This window comes from Dendrobates tinctorius, unplaced genomic scaffold, assembly GCF_039654945.1.
Source record: "Dendrobates tinctorius isolate UK_male_01 unplaced genomic scaffold, ASM3965494v1 ptg000133l, whole genome shotgun sequence".
Lineage (NCBI taxonomy): Eukaryota > Metazoa > Chordata > Amphibia > Anura > Dendrobatidae > Dendrobates > Dendrobates tinctorius.
Window position 1 is genome coordinate 20438531 of NW_027361801.1, and position 17950 is coordinate 20456480.

Consider the following 17950-nt stretch of genomic DNA (forward strand, 5'->3'; position numbering starts at 1 on the left):
TGAAGCGACAAACTGAGTCATGGCTGGGCAGTGTACATCTTGAGGCAGGCAAGGCAGTTAGTGATAACGGCCGTAATTTTGTGGCAGCCATAGCCCTTTCAAAACTCAGCCACATACCTTGCTTGGCTCACACCTTGAACCTGGTGGTGCAGTGCTTCCTCAAAAATTATCCGGAGTTAACAGCCCTGCTCCAGAAGGTGCGAAGACTGTGCGCGCACATCCGCCGGTCGCCTGTACACTCCGTTCGTATGCAGAAGCTGCAGCGATTGCTCCACATTCCCAACCACCGCCTCATTATCGACATTGCAACAAGGTGGAACTCCACCCTGCACATGGTGGAGCGGCTGTGCGAGCAGAGGCAGGCCATAATGCATTTGTGGGAGGATACACGGCCAGGCACTTTGAGAGCAGACATGGAGTTGACAGGCGTGCAGTGGTCGAAGCTGAAAGACCTTTGTAAAGTCCTTCAGTGTTTTGAGGAATGCACACGGCTGGTAAGCGCAGACGACGCCATCCTAAGCATGAGCATCCCACTTATGCGTCTGCTCATGCAAACTTTGACGCACCTTAAGGAGCAGGCGTCTGCAGCCAATGTTGATGAGGAGGAAGAGGAGGAGGGAATCCTTGATGACATTCAGCCATTGTCTGCTCAGGGACCTCTCCTGGACGAGGTGGAGGAAGAAGAGGAGGAGGAGGAGGAGGATGATGGGGATGATTACTTAGGGGAGGAGGATGCATCTCGTGGGGCAAGTGAAAATGTTGGCGTGGCAAGGTCTGGTACAGGGTTTGTGCGTGACTGGAGGGATGTGGATTTGCCAGAAAGTGCTCCTCCACCCAGCACTCGCAGTGCATCATTGACACCGGGAACATTGGCCCACATGTCAGATTATGCCTTGCGGATCCTAAAAAGGGACCCCCGCATTGCCAAAATGATGAACGATGACGACTACTGGTTGGCCAGCATCCTGGATCCACGCTATAAAGGCAAATTACAAAACATCATGCCACAGGAGAACCTTGACCTAATATTGGCTAATAAACAAGCAACTCTGGTAAATCGGTTGCTTGAGGCATTCCCAGCACACAGCAGCGGTGATGGTTCTCACACGAGCCGTACGGGCCGGGGGCAGCTTGGCAGAGGTGTTCGTGGTGCACACAGCAGAAGTGGCGTTGGAGACAGGGGTTTCATGACAATGTTGTGGACTGATTTTTCAAATACCGCTCACACAACTGGCAATACTGCATCGATGGAAAGTGACAGGAGACAGCAGTTGTCAACTATGGTTACAAACTACTTTTCCTCCCATATCGATGTTCTCCCACACAGGTCATTCCCCTTTGACTATTGGGCCGCTAAACTGGACACCTGGCCTGAATTGGCCCAATATGCCTTACAGGAGCTCGCTTGCCCAGCTGCAAGTGTGCTATCGGAAAGAGTCTTCAGTGCAGCTGGATCAATCCTGACAGAAAAAAGGACCCGTCTGTCAACCCAAAATGTGGATGATCTAACCTTCATTAAAATGAACCACGCATGGGTTTCCAAGGATTTTGTCCCACCTTCCCCTGATGACACATAGGGTGACAGAAAAATGGCTTGCTTTGGTCCACCTCTTCCTGGTACTTCACCTATTTCGCCTTTTGCATCAGCTGAATGTCCAACATCAACATATGCCACTTTCTAAAACTCCCTAACTGTGCTGCCTCCCCCCCCATGGCCGGGGTCACCACCTACCGCACGACACCATGCGAGTGCCGTTGCCCTGGACAGGTGGGTAGGCCGACTCTTGGGCGCGGGCACTGGCACAGGGTCCCTCATAGTGCAATCAAGTGTCTCTGACGGTGGTGGTGCACACCCACCGTCAGACACACCGCTGTACTATGAGGGGCCCAGTGCCAGTACCGACGCCCACGAGTGGGCCCCCCTTGCTTGGGCAGGGCCCCAGCATTTGCAATCTTTACCTCTCCCTGCTCCTCCGCTGTGTAATCTGGGCCGTCAAATCCATACTGTGCCTGACACCGTCTGAGCCTGCCTCCTGAGACATATATTTTGAATGTGTACGCTATCCATACATGTTATCCGGGGATACGGTACCCTTTCTAACCTTTGTGCAATCACGTGCAATCCATACTGTGCCTGACACCGTCTGAGCCTGCCTCCTGAGACATATATTTTGAATGTGTACGCTATCCATACATGTTATCCGGGGATACGGTACCCTTTCTAACCTTTGTGCAATCACGTGCAATCCATACTGTGCCTGACACCGTCTGAGCCTGCCTCCTGAGACATATATTTTGAATGTGTACGCTATCCATACATGTTATCCAGGGATACGGTACCCTTTCTAACCTTTGTGCAATCACGTGCAATCCATACTGGGCCTAACACCGTCTGAGCCTGCCTCCTGAGACATATATTTTGAATGTGTACGCTATCCATACATGTTATCCGGGGATACGGTACCCTTTCTAACCTTTGTGCAATCACGTGCAATCCATACTGGGCCTAACACCGTCTGAGCCTGCCTCCTGAGACATATATTTTGAATGTGTACGCTATCCATACATGTTATCCAGGGATACGGTACCCTTTCTAACCTTTGTGCAATCACGTGCAATCCATACTGGGCCTGACACCATCTGAGCCTGCCTCCTGAGACATATATTTTGAATGTGTACGCTATCCATACATGTTATCCAGGGATACGGTACCCTTTCTAACCTTTGTGCAATCACGTGCAATCCATACTGGGCGTGAGAACGGCTGGCGAGCTGTTAAGCAAGCTACAGCACCTGTCCAGACAAGTACAGGGATTCCCTAGCGAGGAGACATATTTGATTGTTTTCAATGTTGGGACAGCAATTTTTGGGGAGCACTATACTCTGGAGAATGATAGATGGGGCCCACCATACACTGGAACATTCCAAAGGTGGACATCAGACACTGGAGCAGCATTTACAGGGCCCATTATACACTAGAGCATTAGAAATGGGGCCCATTATGTTTGGAGCATTATTTGGGCCCATAAGACAGTGGATCTTCATCCATGGGGACCAACATATACTGTAGCATTATGTGGAGCTCATCATATACTGTTTCAAACATTATATGGGACCAATGATTCTGTATGGAGAAATAGATGGGCCTCGTCATGAGATGTAAAAAGTGAGGTATTTTTCATTGTACTATACCGCTATTTATCTGCCGTATCGGAGCATGATGAGTTGTGGTATGTGTTAAAGGGGCGCTCTTTCGCCCAGGGCACATGAAAACCTGCAGCCAGCCCTCCCCCCCCCCACAACTTTAGCCAAATAACCCCCATTTTTCAGTGCATAACTTGTATTATGAAGTTAATTAAGGTTGACAAGCTTAAGTAAGAAGAATTGATGCTTTTGGCATTCAAATGGGCATTGTAGGTGTGTTTCCTGTCCTCCTCTCACTGCCGACTTTTATTCCCCATTGACTTACATTGGGTTTCGTGTTTCGGGACGACCCCGACTTTTCCCTATAATCGGACGATCTTGCTCGACCCGACTTTTGGAAAAGTCGGGTTTCACGAAACGAAACGCGACCCTAAAAAACCAAAAGTCGCTCAACTCTACCCATGAGCTGTTCCCAAACTTATGGATTATGGATTGCAATGAGAATTTTATTGACTATTCCAATTACTGTTACAAGTTGTGAAAGGAGCTTTAGCAAGTTAAAGCTAATAGAAACATACTTGCGTTCTACAATGACGGAAGAAATCGGCCCTGGCTATTTTATCGATCGAGAGCGAGTTGGCAGAGGAAGCAGACTATTCTGCTGCAATAGACCTTTTTGCAGCAGCAAAGTCAAGGAAAGTGAGCCTTTGAACTTTGATGCCTTCGAGGATTGGATTGATGCAAAGGTAAGACACGTTTATCTAAGTTTATCTAAAGTATTCAGCATGTTAATGTTCGGGGGGGGCGCTTTTTCGATGTTCGCCCTGTTGGCAAAATTCACTAGAAACTGCCCTGGTGCTGATGTGGATGTATATACAGGGCAGGACTTCCTTTCTTTCTCTCTGTTCTTTCTTTCTCTGTTCTCTTTCTTTCCCCTCTTTCTATTCTTTCTCTGTTCTCTCTCTGTCTGTTCTTTCTTTATTTTTCTCTCTCTCTGTTCTATCTTTCCCCTCTTTCTTTCTCTGTTCTTTCTTTCTCCATCTCTGTTCTTTCTTTCCCCTCTTTCTTTTTTTTCCTCTCTCTCTATTCTTTTTTCTCTCTCTCTATTCTTTTTTATGTCCCCTCTTTCTTTCTCTCTGTTCTTTCTTTCCCCTCTTTCTTTCTCTATTTCTGTTGTTTCTTTCATTACCCTCTTTCTTCCTCTCTCTGTTCTCTTTCCTTTCTTTCTCTCTCTTCTTTCTTTCTTTCTCTGTTTTCTTTTTTCTCTCTCTGTTCTTTTTTCTGTCCCCTCTTTCTCTCTGTTCTTTCTTTCTTTCTCTCTCTGTTGTTTCTTTCCCCTTTCTTTCTCTCTGTTCTTTCTTTCCCTTCTCTCTTTCTTTCTCTCTGTTCTTTCTTTCCCATCTTTCTTTCTCTCTCTGTTCTTTTTTTCTGTCCCCTCTTTCTTTCTCTCTCTGTTTCTTTCCCCTTTCTTTCTTTCTTATTTCTTTCTCTCTCTGTTCTTTCTTTCCCCTCTTTCTTTCTCTCTCTTCTTTCTTTCTCTCTGTTTTCTTTTTTATCTCTTTCTGTTCTTTTTTCTGTCCCCTTTCTTTCTCTCTTTTCTTTCTTTCTCCTTTCTTTCTTTTTCTTTATTTCTCGCTCTGTTGTTTCTTTCTTTCCCCTTTTTCTTTCTCTCTCTGTTCTTTCTTTCCCCTATTTCTCTTTCTTTCTCTCTCTCTGTTCTTTCTTTCCCCTCTTTCTTTCTCTATCTCTCTCTGTTCTTTCTTTCTTTCCCCTCTTCCTTTTTTCTCTCTCTCTGTTCCTTTTTTCTGTCCCATCTTTCTTTCTCTCTCTCTCTGCTCTTTTTTTCTGTCCCCTTTCTTTCTCTGTTTCTTTCTTTCCCCTTTCTTTCTTTCTCTCTCTGTTCTTTCCCCTATTTCTCTTTCTTTCTCTCTCTGTTCTTTCTTTCTTTCTTTCTTTCTTTCTTTCCCCTTTTTCTTTCCCATATTTCTCTCTCTCTCTCTGTTCTTTCTTTCTTTTCCCTCTTTCTTTTTTTCTCTCTCTTCTTTTTTCTGTCCCCTCTTTCTTTCTCTCTGTTTCTTTCTTCTTTCTTTCTTTCCCCTTTGTTTCTTTCTCTCTGTTGTTTCTTTCTTATTTCTCTTTCTTTCTTTCTTTCCCCTCTTTCTTTCTTTTCTCTTTCTTTCTCTCTTCTTTCTTTCTCTGTTTTCTTTTTTTCTCTCTCTGTTTTTTCTTTCTTCATTTCCTCAGTACCAGTCAGTGTGCCCACAGTACCAGTAGAATAAGAGGGGTAGGAAACTAGGTGGCACTGGTGACACTGATCCTTTCATACTTTTTACTCTTGTATAATCATATGCCCTGAGCACCCCCATAAAGTGGGCCAGCCCCAGACAACAGGGTACAAACAAATCACTATTACTATCAGTACAAGTGGACAATTATATACGTAAATTTAATGATGTCCCTGTGCCAAGCAGTGCGGAGGATCAGAATACACTGAGGAAACCAGAGCAGCGGGGTATGGTGAGAAGAATTATATGGGGCCCATTATGGTGTATGAAGTAATATATGGTGCCCATTATACTGTATGCAGTAATATATGGGGCACATAATACTGTATGGAGCATTATGTGGGGATAGGGGATGACTTTCTGTTTGTTGTGGTCTGACCGCTGGGACCCCCATGATCCTGGGAAACAGAGCTTTGAAGAGCACCATGTAAATGGAGCTGTGGTCAATCATACGCACTGTGGTGCCATTCACCTGTGGCTCTTCAAATAACTTTTTTAAGAGAGTGATGAGGGGACGTCAAAGTATAGCAAAAATTCACTGATTGGGGCTGATGAGTGTTATAGTTTGTGGGCTGGTGGGATTTGTGCGGCAGGGCTGCTTTTTTGTCCCAGTCCGGCCCTGGGTTAGATTGATCATTCCCTACAACAGCCAGAGGCAAACATTTACAGAAATAATCCATAAGCACTTGGATATTATCTTGAAAAATATCCTTCCAGTTAGACCTCAAATAACGTCCAAGAGGTCTGACAACCTTCGTGATCTTCTAGTGAGAAGCCACTACTCCCTTTACCCTAAACAATCAACATCAATAAGAGAACCATTATATGTTTTTTTTTCCTTGCACATTTTGCAAAGGGTGCAAGAATCATGTTAAGAGAAAAGAATTCTGTAACTCTAAAGGGGATCGTACTTTCAAGATACAACATCAACCTACGCATTCATTCAAGAGGGTAATTTATCACACTCAGTGACCATGTAAGAAAATCTACAAAGGGATCACTACCTGGGAATTGAAAGTGAGAACAAGGGAACACGTGCGAGACATTGAAAAGGCCAAATCGGTTAAGATCTGGACTCCTTGAAAACCCTTCCTCGACACTTCCTTCAATACCACAGTAGTGATGCAAGTAAGCTGGCAATTAAGGCCATAGATCAAGTCTCCATGGGTCCTCGGGGTGGGAAGCTCCTTAAAGCCTTGGGTTTGAGAGTCGCTGGATTTACCGACTCAATACGGTTACCCGAGCAGGCCTCAATGAGAATTTCGGTTTTGGATCTTTCTTATAGGGTTATCTTACACATTTTTAAAGGGTGAGATATTTCTGTTTTTCTATTATATACGGTATTCTTTTCTTTATTTTAACTTTTTTTAATTGTAGGTTTTAATTTTTCTGTCCTAGTCATCTTTGGTGGTTTTAATTTTTCTTTTTAGCCTCATATTATTTTTCTTTTAGCCCGTTCTTTGTAGCCTGATGTGTAATGACATATGTACCACCATTGGAAGATCTACGCATGCTTGTGTACCGGCTTTCCACATTCAATATCTTTCCTCCGTACATTCTGGATGACCTCCTCACCAGGGGAGAACTGAGTTTATAAGCATTTTATGGAATTTTGGTTCCTCTTTTTAGACTCATGGACTCTCTTTGTCAACCTGCACCAGTATACAGTATGCTCATGGTCTGGTCTCTATATTAAGTTATGTTTCTTTGTGTAATGATGTGTCTTAATATCTTAAATTATTTTAACCCGCAACACTAAATATGTTTTATGATACTTCATGTGTGCATTTTTTTACATACCATATATACAGTGGGTACGCAAAGTATTCAGACCCCTTTAAATTTTTCACTCTTTGTTTCATTGCAGCCATTTGGTAAATCCAAAAAAGTTCAATTTTTTTCTCATTAATGTACACTCTGCAGCCAATCATGACTGAAAAAAATCAGAAATGTAGAAGTTTTTGCAAATTTATTAAAAAAGGAAAACTGAAATATCACATGGTCATAAGTAGTGTTGAGCATTCCGATACCGCAAGTATCGGGTATCGGCCGATATTAGCGGTATCGGAATTCCGATACTTAATTCCGATACTTTTTTCATATCGGATTCCGGGATCGGAATCGGAATAGGAAGTTCCCATCATGCTATGAGCCTGCTTGCTTTGATTAAGCCAATGGGAATCCTCCGAAGTGTGGGCACATCCTGTTAGGCATGTAGGCATGTTAACTATTGGCATGGCTGTGATTGGCTGCCGAAATGATGTCATGATGCACTATAAAAGCCACCGCAGCCGCCATTTCTGGTCACTCTGCTGTGAATTCAGTTAGGGACAGGCTGCTGTAGAAGACTGTGAGGGACAGTTAGAAATAGCGATTCCACCAAACATCTAGTGCTTTACCCAGGCTACATAAACCACCACTGTAGCCTTCTTTGCCCTAGCAGCAGTGTTCACAGCTGTCTGCAAGGGCTGTGTGAGTGCAGCTCACGCTGTGGAGTGGGTCCTGCAGCCACGTCAGGCTGTAGGCCACCCAGTGTGATCACTGCTGCCTCATACATCTTTTATTTTTTGAGCTGCATTTTTTAAATAATTTCAATCTAGTGTGCTTCCATCCGTATCCATATACGTTGGTTGCAAACACTAGTAGTAGACAGCGGAGCCTTTCTGCAGCCTTTCAGTGCTAGTGTCCACTTTGCTGCACTGTTCACGGCTGTCTGAGAGGTCTCTGACTGTGTGTGAGTGCAGCTCACGCTGAGTAGTGTGTCCTGCAGCTACGTCTGGCTGTAGGACGCTCAGCGTGCGTCACTGCCTCACACATATTTTTATTTGAGTGCAGCTCATTTTTTCTTCTATTAGTGTGCATCCATCCGTCTCCATCTACGGTGGTTGCAAACACTATATAGGAGTACACAGCGGAGCCTTTCTGCAGCCTGTCAGTGCCAGTGCCCACTTAGCTGCACTGTTGACGGCTGTCTGAGAGGTCTCTGACTGTGTGTGAGTGCAGCTCACGCTGAGTAGAGTGTCCTGCAGCTACGTCTGGTTGTAGGACGCTCAACGTGCGTCACTGCCTCACACATATTTGTCTCTGAGTGCAGCTCATTTTTTCTTCTCCTATTAGTGTGCATCCATCCGTATCCATCAACATTGGTTGGTTGCAAACACTATATAGGAGTAGATAGAGGAGCCTTTTTTTCTGGCTTGTGCCCTGCCGGCGCAGCCAGATTAGTATTACCCAATTTTTTTGGAGCCTCATCTTTTGCATTGTAGGTTACCTGCCTGCATTGTAATAGCTCCAAAAAGTTGGTGATACTATCAGTTTCAATTCTTTGTTCTCATACTTTGAGTTTGTTTCAAACAAAGAAACCACATAAAAAGTTCACCAAACACTACATTTTGAACTTGTGTAGGCCACATCAGCTCCTATTAAAGTCTAGTCCACACACACACACTTCATAAAATTAGTGTTTCTTGTACCTGTAACCAGCTGTTCAGGAATAAGCACACTAAGGCCCCCCTTTGTACTTTTTTGCCTATCTTAAGCAGTCTTGCAAGATGAAGAAGGCAGGGAGTAAGGCGCGGGGGCGTGGGCGTGGGCGTGGAGTTTCAGCAGGGAGAGGACGTGGGGATTCTGCAGGGAGAGGACGTGGGGATTCTACAGGTAGAGGACGTGGGGATTCTGGGCCTGCTGCGGGCACCAGTGGATCAGCATCCCCCAGTTTTAGCAGGCAACAGTCCTTTATGCGCAGCTTTGTAGGACCTCAACGTACCCCACTGCTGCGGGAGGAACAAATTGAAGCCGTTGTCGGATGGATGGCAGCTAACGCATCGACTTCAATTACTTCCGCATCCTCTCAGGGTCAGAGCACCGAAGAGCAACCATCTGTCTCTTCACCACCTGCCAAAGTGCCCAGGCAGTCAGAGAGACATGGACAGGAGCCATCACAGTCTCTACTTCTGTTCTCGGAATCTGTTGGCTTGGAAAGAGGGGGCCAGCCAAGCAGCATTCCTGAATGTGAAGAAGAGGGAGTATGCAGTGATGCGCAACTTCTTTGTCCCTCTGAATCTGAAGAGGCGAGTGGGCCAGTGCCTATGGTCAGCACACCTCAGTACGCATCAGATGATGACGAGACTCAGTTGCCACTTTCTGGTGCGTACGGTGCTGGCGAGACAACCCCGGAGAAGCAGCTGTTTGAAGAGGGGAGGGAAGATGATGAGGTCCTTGACCCATCATGGCGTGAGCAACAGGAAGGTGGTGGGAGCAGCTCGGAGGAAGAGATTCCCCTACCGGCCAAAACAGGAGGCAGAGGGAGGGGGAAGACTTGGTTGCCTGTACCCTCCACTTCGGCACCCGTTAGGAGCATTCCTCCTTCCAAAGGCAAACCGGGCGCTCACAAGAGTTGCAGTGCGTGGTCCTTTTTTGACACAGTTGCAGATGACATTTGCTTTGTCAAATGCAAGCTGTGTCATCAGAGAGTCAAAAGAGGGAGAAATGTCAGCAACCTCAATACCACAAATATGTGGAAACATGTGCGCACCAAGCACGAGTTGGAGTTGCAGAGACACCCTGAAGACGTAGGCCAACGTACAGCACCACCTACCACCTCTTCAGTTCGTGTTGGGCCCTCTTCCTCCAGCTCACACACTGCTGGTTCGGCTTCCTCACAGGATCGCCAAGGAAGAACCTCTGCCACTGTTGTCTGGAGACCCTGTCAGATTCCACCCATAACAGCACGTTCCCATCCATCACAGCCATCGGTAGCACAGGCATGGGATAAAAGGCGCCCTTACTCGGCAAACCATCCCCGAGCACAGTCTCTGAATGCTGGCATTGCCAAACTTCTGGCAGTTGAAATGCTGTCATTCAGGCTGGTGGACACTGACACCTTCCGGGACTTAATGGCATTGGCAGTCCCCCAATACAACGTGCCCAGCCGCTTTTATTTCAGCAGGCGAGCCGTCCCTGCCCTGCAGAAACATGTTGAGGGCAAAATAAAACATGCGCTACTAAACGCCGTTAGTAGCAAGGTCCACCTGACCACCGATGCGTGGACCAGTAACCATGGACAGGGACGATACCTTTCCCTCACTGCCCACTGGGTCAATGTTGTGGAGCCGGGTACGGATCTGGAGAGTGGCGCTGTACGTGTTCTTCCAACGCCACGGATTGCAGGACTCCAGTCTGTACACATAGACTCCTCCTCCTACTCAAGTTCCTCAGAAACAGCAGAGCAGGAGCCTGTTACGACCGATATGAGCACAGCCGTGGCCAAACGTCAACAGGCTGTACTCAAATTAATTTCTTTGGGGAATCGAAGCCACACAGCGCAGGAGCTCTGGAATGCTATCAAGCTGGAGAGCGATGTGTGGTTTGGGCCAGCGAATCTCCAGCCGGGCTTGGTAGTGTGTGACAATGGCCGAAATCTGGTGGCAGCTCTTGGCCTAGGCAACCTCACACACATCCCATGTCTGGCACATGTTCTTAACTTGGTCGTGCAGAGCTTTCTGAGGGACTATCCGGATCTTGATGCACTGTTGCACAAGGTCCGCATAGAGTGCGCTCACTTGCGACGTTCCAGCACGGCAAGATCGCGCCTCGCTGCTCTGCAGCGACGATTTGGCCTTCCGGAACATCGCATCATATGTGACCTACCCACCCGGTGGAATTCAACGTTACATATGTTGGAGCGGTTGTGTGAGCAGCAGGCAGCAGTCATGGAGTACCAGCTGCATCAGGCGCAAACAAGTCGCACTGTGCGCCGTTCACACTTCAGCACCATTGAGTGGGCCTCTATGAAGGACATCTGCCTCGTTTTGCGTGCCTTCGATGAATCCACGCGGATGGCGAGTGCAGACGATGCACTAGTCAGCATGACTGTCCCCCTTATCTGCCTGCTTCAACAAACACTGCAAGCACTAAGGGATGAGGTTTCAGAAGAGGTGGAGGATGAGGAGTCCCAAATGCCATCTGCTTCTGGACAGTCTGCGCTACGTGTTTCCTCACAAAGGCCTAGGCAGGGGACACTTTGTGAGGAGGATGAGGAGGAGTCGATGGAGGAGGAAGACATCTCTCCAGAGGAGGGAGGTACACAAACCTCTACTCAGTATGTACAGCGAGGGTGGGGTGATGCAGAGCAGGTCGAGGTCACGCCTCAAACAGGGGACAGCGGTTCTTTGGCAGTTGGGAGTCTGCAGCACATGGTTGATTTCATGCTGCAGTGCCTGAGAAACGACCGCCGCATCGCCCACATTCTCGTCTCGGCTGATTATTGGGTGTACACCCTCCTAGATCCTCGCTACCGGGACAGCGTACAAAGGCTCATACCAACGTTGAACCGGGAGCGTAAAATGCGGGAGTACGAAGAGTCACTGGTGCAGTCCATAATGTTTTCCATTCCACCCGACAGCATTGTTGCTAGTGCTTTACAAAGCAGCTCTGTGCGTCGAGGCAGTGGAGGAAACTCTGCACAAAGAGGGAGCAGAGGCAGTGCCGCAGCACAAGGCAAGACCACTATGGCCCAAATGTGGCAAAGTTTTGTGTGTCCACCACAATTGTCTACACCATCAGCGACGCCTCGAGTCAGCAGGAGGCAACGCTTCCGTCAGATGGTGTCAGACTACATGTCTTGCCCTGTCGCTGTACTCCCAGATGGCTCTTCCCCCTTCAAGTTTTGGGTCTCTAAGCTGGATACATGGCCAGAGCTTAGCCAGTATGCATTGGAGGTGCTGGCTTGCCCTGCTGCCAGTGTATTATCGGAACGTGTCTTTAGTGCCGCAGGTGGTGTACTAACAGACCGTCGCACGCGACTATCTTCCGATAATGTTGACCGGCTGACTTTTCTGAAAATGAACAAGGCCTGGATCTCCAAAGACTTTGCCATTCCTCTTACAGACTAAATTAGTGGTTGGCAACTGTATCCAGGTCTGCTGGTGTGTTCATTTTTCTACCACCTGAACTATAATCCCTGTGCTTCAACACAGCCAGTTGTCGCTCAGATGTGTCGTCTGCACAGAGAAACACACTAGCTCCTGTGTTACTGGGGTTCAGTAATGCCAGCTGATCCCCTGCTGTGTGGACGGCAGAGTCACCAGCTCCATCAACATTCAAACCACTACTGATTTTTAACCGTGCCCAACTTAGGTCTCTGGCTCCACTGTCTCTACTATTTCCCCTGACCTCCAACCCCGCCATCTACATCTCTGAAGTGGCGTCAGCACAATCTACACTTGTTCCTGTGTTCCTGTGGCTCAGTCCCATCAGTTTATCCCCTGATGTGTGTCCGGCAAGGTCTCCTGCTCTGTCCACATTCCCATAACCAGTAGTGGGAATGAGGACAGAGCTGGCGAACTTGCCGGACAAACATCAGGGGATCAACTGATGGGACTGAGCACCAGTAACACAGGAACAAGTGTAGATTGTGCTGACGCCACTTCAGAGATGTAGCTGGCGGGGTTGGAGGCCAGGGTAAATAGTAGAGACAGTGGAGCCAGAGGCCTAAGTGGAGCATGGTTAGAATCAGTAGTAGTCCACAACCTCCATAAAAACCGATGCCCATTGGCCTCTGCATGCGGCATGCATAATCCTGGGCTCCAACAGCGTCAGTTGGTGTTCAGAAGTGTCGTCTCCACAGAGCCAAACACATTCGTTCAAGTGTTAGTGGGGTTCAGCACTGTCAGCTGTTCCCCTGCTGTGGAGATGGCAAGTCTCCTGCTGCATTCACCTGCCAAAATCCAGTAGGCCCCAGCCTGCTCCTCGCCTAATCCTGAGCTCCAACAACGTCAGTTGGTGTTCAGAAGTGTCGTCTCCACAGAGCCAAACACATTCGTTCAAGTGTTAGTGGGGTTCAGCACTGCCAGCTGTTCCCCTGCTGTGGAGATGGCAAGTCTCCTGCTGCATTCACCTGCCAAAATCCAGTAGGCCCCAGCCTGCTCCTCGCCTAATCCTGGGCTCCAACAACGTCAGTTGGTGTTCAGAAGTGTCGTCTCCACAGAGCCAAACACATTCGTTCAAGTGTTAGTGGGGTTCAGCACTGTCAGCTGTTCCCCTGCTGTGGAGATGGCAAGTCTCCTGCTGCATTCACCTGCCAAAATCCAGTAGGCCCCAGCCTGCTCCTCGCCTAATCCTGAGCTCCAACAACGTCAGTTGGTGTTCAGAAGTGTCGTCTCCACAGAGCCAAACACATTCGTTCAAGTGTTAGTGGGGTTCAGCACTGCCAGCTGTTCCCCTGCTGTGGAGATGGCAAGTCTCCTGCTGCATTCACCTGCCAAAATCCAGTAGGCCCCAGCCTGCTCCTCGCCTAATCCTGGGCTCCAACAACGTCAGTTGGTGTTCAGAAGTGTCGTCTCCACAGAGCCAAACACATTCGTTCAAGTGTTAGTGGGGTTCAGCACTGCCAGCTGTTCCCCTGCTGTGGAGATGGCAAGTCTCCTGCTGCATTCACCTGCCAAAATCCAGTAGGCCCCAGCCTGCTCCTCGCCTAATCCTGGGCTCCAACAACGTCAGTTGGTGTTCAGAAGTGTCGTCTCCACAGAGCCAAACACATTCGTTCAAGTGTTAGTGGGGTTCAGCACTGTCAGCTGTTCCCCTGCTGTGGAGATGGCAAGTCTCCTGCTGCATTCACCTGCCAAAATCCAGTAGGCCCCAGCCTGCTCCTCGCCTAATCCTGGGCTCCAACAACGTCAGTTGGTGTTCAGAAGTGTCGTCTCCACAGAGCCAAACACATTCGTTCAAGTGTTAGTGGGGTTCAGCACTGTCAGCTGTTCCCCTGCTGTGGAGATGGCAAGTCTCCTGCTGCATTCACCTGCCAAAATCCAGTAGGCCCCAGCCTGCTCCTCGCCTAATCCTGGGCTCCAACAACGTCAGTTGGTGTTCAGAAGTGTCGTCTTCACAGAGCCAAACACATTCGTTCAAGTGTTAGTGGGGTTCAGCACTGCCAGCTGTTCCCCTGCTGTGGAGATGGCAGTCTCTCCTGCTGTCTCCGCATTACAAAGACAGTAGGCCTCTGCCTACACCCTCCTATTTCCTGGGCTTCAACACAGCCAGTTGTAGTTCGGAAGTGCCGTCCACACGGAAAGAGATACTTGCTCCCGTGTCTCAGTGGGGTTCAGTAACGTCAGCTGATCCCCTGCTGTGTGGATGGCAGTCTCTCCTGCTGTAAACTCATTCAAAATACAGTAGGCCTCTGCCTACACCCTCCTATTTCCTGGGCTTCAACACAGCCAGTTGTAGTTCGGAAGTGCCGTCCACACGGAAAGAGATACTTGCTCCCGTGTCTCAGTGGGGTTCAGTAATGTCAGCTGATCCCCTGCTGTGTGGATGGCAGTCTCTCCTGCTGTCACCTCATTCAAAATTCAGTAGGCCTCTGCCTACACCCTCCTATTTCCTGGGCTTCAACACAGCCAGTTGTAGTTCGGAAGTGCCGTCCACACGGAAAGAGATACTTGCTCCCGTGTCTCAGTGGGGTTCAGTAACGTCAGCTGATCCCCTGCTGTGTGGATGGCAGTCTCTCCTGCTGTCACCTCATTCAAAATACAGTAGGCCTCTGCCTACACCCTCCTATTTCCTGGGCTTCAACACAGCCAGTTGTAGTTCGGAAGTGCCGTCCACACGGAAAGAGATACTTGCTCCCGTGTCTCAGTGGGGTTCAGTAACGTCAGCTGATCCCCTGCTGTGTGGATGGCAGTCTCTCCTGCTGTAAACTCATTCAAAATACAGTAGGCCTCTGCCTACACCCTCCTATTTCCTGGGCTTCAACACAGCCAGTTGTAGTTCGGAAGTGCCGTCCACACGGAAAGAGATACTTGCTCCCGTGTCTCAGTGGGGTTCAGTAATGTCAGCTGATCCCCTGCTGTGTGGATGGCAGTCTCTCCTGCTGTCACCTCATTCAAAATTCAGTAGGCCTCTGCCTACACCCTCCTATTTCCTGGGCTTCAACACAGCCAGTTGTAGTTCGGAAGTGCCGTCCACACGGAAAGAGATACTTGCTCCCGTGTCTCAGTGGGGTTCAGTAACGTCAGCTGATCCCCTGCTGTGTGGATGGCAGTCTCTCCTGCTGTCACCTCATTCAAAATACAGTAGGCCTCTGCCTACACCCTCCTATTTCCTGGGCTTCAACACAGCCAGTTGTAGTTCGGAAGTGCCGTCCACACGGAAAGAGATACTTGCTCCCGTGTCTCAGTGGGGTTCAGTAACGTCAGCTGATCCCCTGCTGTGTGGATGGCAGTCTCTCCTGCTGTAAACTCATTCAAAATACAGTAGGCCTCTGCCTACACCCTCCTATTTCCTGGGCTTCAACACAGCCAGTTGTAGTTCGGAAGTGCCGTCCACACGGAAAGAGATACTTGCTCCCGTGTCTCAGTGGGGTTCAGTAATGTCAGCTGATCCCCTGCTGTGTGGATGGCAGTCTCTCCTGCTGTCACCTCATTCAAAATTCAGTAGGCCTCTGCCTACACCCTCCTATTTCCTGGGCTTCAACACAGCCAGTTGTAGTTCGGAAGTGCCGTCCACACGGAAAGAGATACTTGCTCCCGTGTCTCAGTGGGGTTCAGTAACGTCAGCTGATCCCCTGCTGTGTGGATGGCAGTCTCTCCTGCTGTCACCTCATTCAAAATACAGTAGGCCTCTGCCTACACCCTCCTATTTCCTGGGCTTCAACACAGCCAGTTGTAGTTCGGAAGTGCCGTCCACACGGAAAGAGACACTTGCTCCCGTGTCTCAGTGGGGTTCAGTAACGTCAGCTGATCCCCTGCTTTGTGGATGGCAGTCTCTCCTGCTGTCACCTCTTTCAAAATACAGTAGGCCTCTGCCTACACCCTCCTATTTCCTGGGCTTCAACACAGCCAGTTGTAGTTCGGAAGTGCCGTCCACACGGAAAGAGATACTTGCTCCCGTGTCTCAGTGGGGTTCAGTAACGTCAGCTGATCCCCTGCTGTGTGGATGGCAGTCTCTCCTGCTGTAAACTCATTCAAAATACAGTAGGCCTCTGCCTACACCCTCCTATTTCCTGGGCTTCAACACAGCCAGTTGTAGTTCGGAAGTGCCGTCCACACGGAAAGAGACACTTGCTCCCGTGTCTCAGTGGGGTTCAGTAACGTCAGCTGATCCCCTGCTGTGTGGATGGCAGTCTCTCCTGCTGTAAACTCATTCAAAATACAGTAGGCCTCTGCCTACACCCTCCTATTTCCTGGGCTTCAACACAGCCAGTTGTAGTTCGGAAGTGCCGTCCACACGGAAAGAGATACTTGCTCCCGTGTCTCAGTGGGGTTCAGTAATGTCAGCTGATCCCCTGCTGTGTGGATGGCAGTCTCTCCTGCTGTCACCTCATTCAAAATTCAGTAGGCCTCTGCCTACACCCTCCTATTTCCTGGGCTTCAACACAGCCAGTTGTAGTTCGGAAGTGCCGTCCACACGGAAAGAGATACTTGCTCCCGTGTCTCAGTGGGGTTCAGTAACGTCAGCTGATCCCCTGCTGTGTGGATGGCAGTCTCTCCTGCTGTCACCTCATTCAAAATACAGTAGGCCTCTGCCTACACCCTCCTATTTCCTGGGCTTCAACACAGCCAGTTGTAGTTCGGAAGTGCCGTCCACACGGAAAGAGATACTTGCTCCCGTGTCTCAGTGGGGTTCAGTAACGTCAGCTGATCCCCTGCTGTGTGGATGGCAGTCTCTCCTGCTGTCACCTCATTCAAAATACAGTAGGCCTCTGCCTACACCCTCCTATTTCCTGGGCTTCAACACAGCCAGTTGTAGTTCGGAAGTGCCGTCCACACGGAAAGAGATACTTGCTCCCGTGTCTCAGTGGGGTTCAGTAACGTCAGCTGATCCCCTGCTGTGTGGATGGCAGTCTCTCCTGCTGTCACCTCATTCAAAATACAGTAGGCCTCTGCCTACACCCTCCTATTTCCTGGGCTTCAACACAGCCAGTTGTAGTTCGGAAGTGCCGTCCACACGGAAAGAGATACTTGCTCCCGTGTCTCAGTGGGGTTCAGTAACGTCAGCTGATCCCCTGCTGTGTGGATGGCAGTCTCTCCTGCTGTCACCTCATTCAAAATACAGTAGGCCTCTGCCTACACCCTCCTATTTCCTGGGCTTCAACACAGCCAGTTGTAGTTCGGAAGTGCCGTCCACACGGAAAGAGATACTTGCTCCCGTGTCTCAGTGGGGTTCAGTAACGTCAGCTGATCCCCTGCTGTGTGGATGGCAGTCTCTCCTGCTGTCACCTCATTCAAAATACAGTAGGCCTCTGCCTACACCCTCCTATTTCCTGGGCTTCAACACAGCCAGTTGTAGTTCGGAAGTGCCGTCCACACGGAAAGAGACACTTGCTCCCGTGTCTCAGTGGGGTTCAGTAACGTCAGCTGATCCCCTGCTTTGTGGATGGCAGTCTCTCCTGCTGTCACCTCTTTCAAAATACATCGGGTATCTAAGAGCCGCGCGGCTTCTGGATACCCGATGTTTACATTAGAAAACAGCGTCGCTGATCGCTGGTCTCTCGCTGCCACACGCAGTGATGCTTGCTGGCAGGG

At 49.0% G+C, this 17950-nt stretch overlaps 1 protein-coding gene across 1 annotated transcript in view; it reads left to right on the forward strand.

Annotated features, from left to right (window-relative positions):
• The first annotated feature begins 3734 nt into the window (after nucleotides 1-3734).
• Nucleotides 3735-17950, forward strand: part of LOC141048187 (pinopsin-like) — a 137573-nt gene continuing 123357 nt past the window's right edge. Inside the window, exon 1 of the mRNA XM_073543644.1 lies at nucleotides 3735-3890. Within this exon, the coding sequence (XP_073399745.1) occupies nucleotides 3735-3890 (156 nt within the window). The remainder of the gene's footprint in view (nucleotides 3891-17950) is intronic.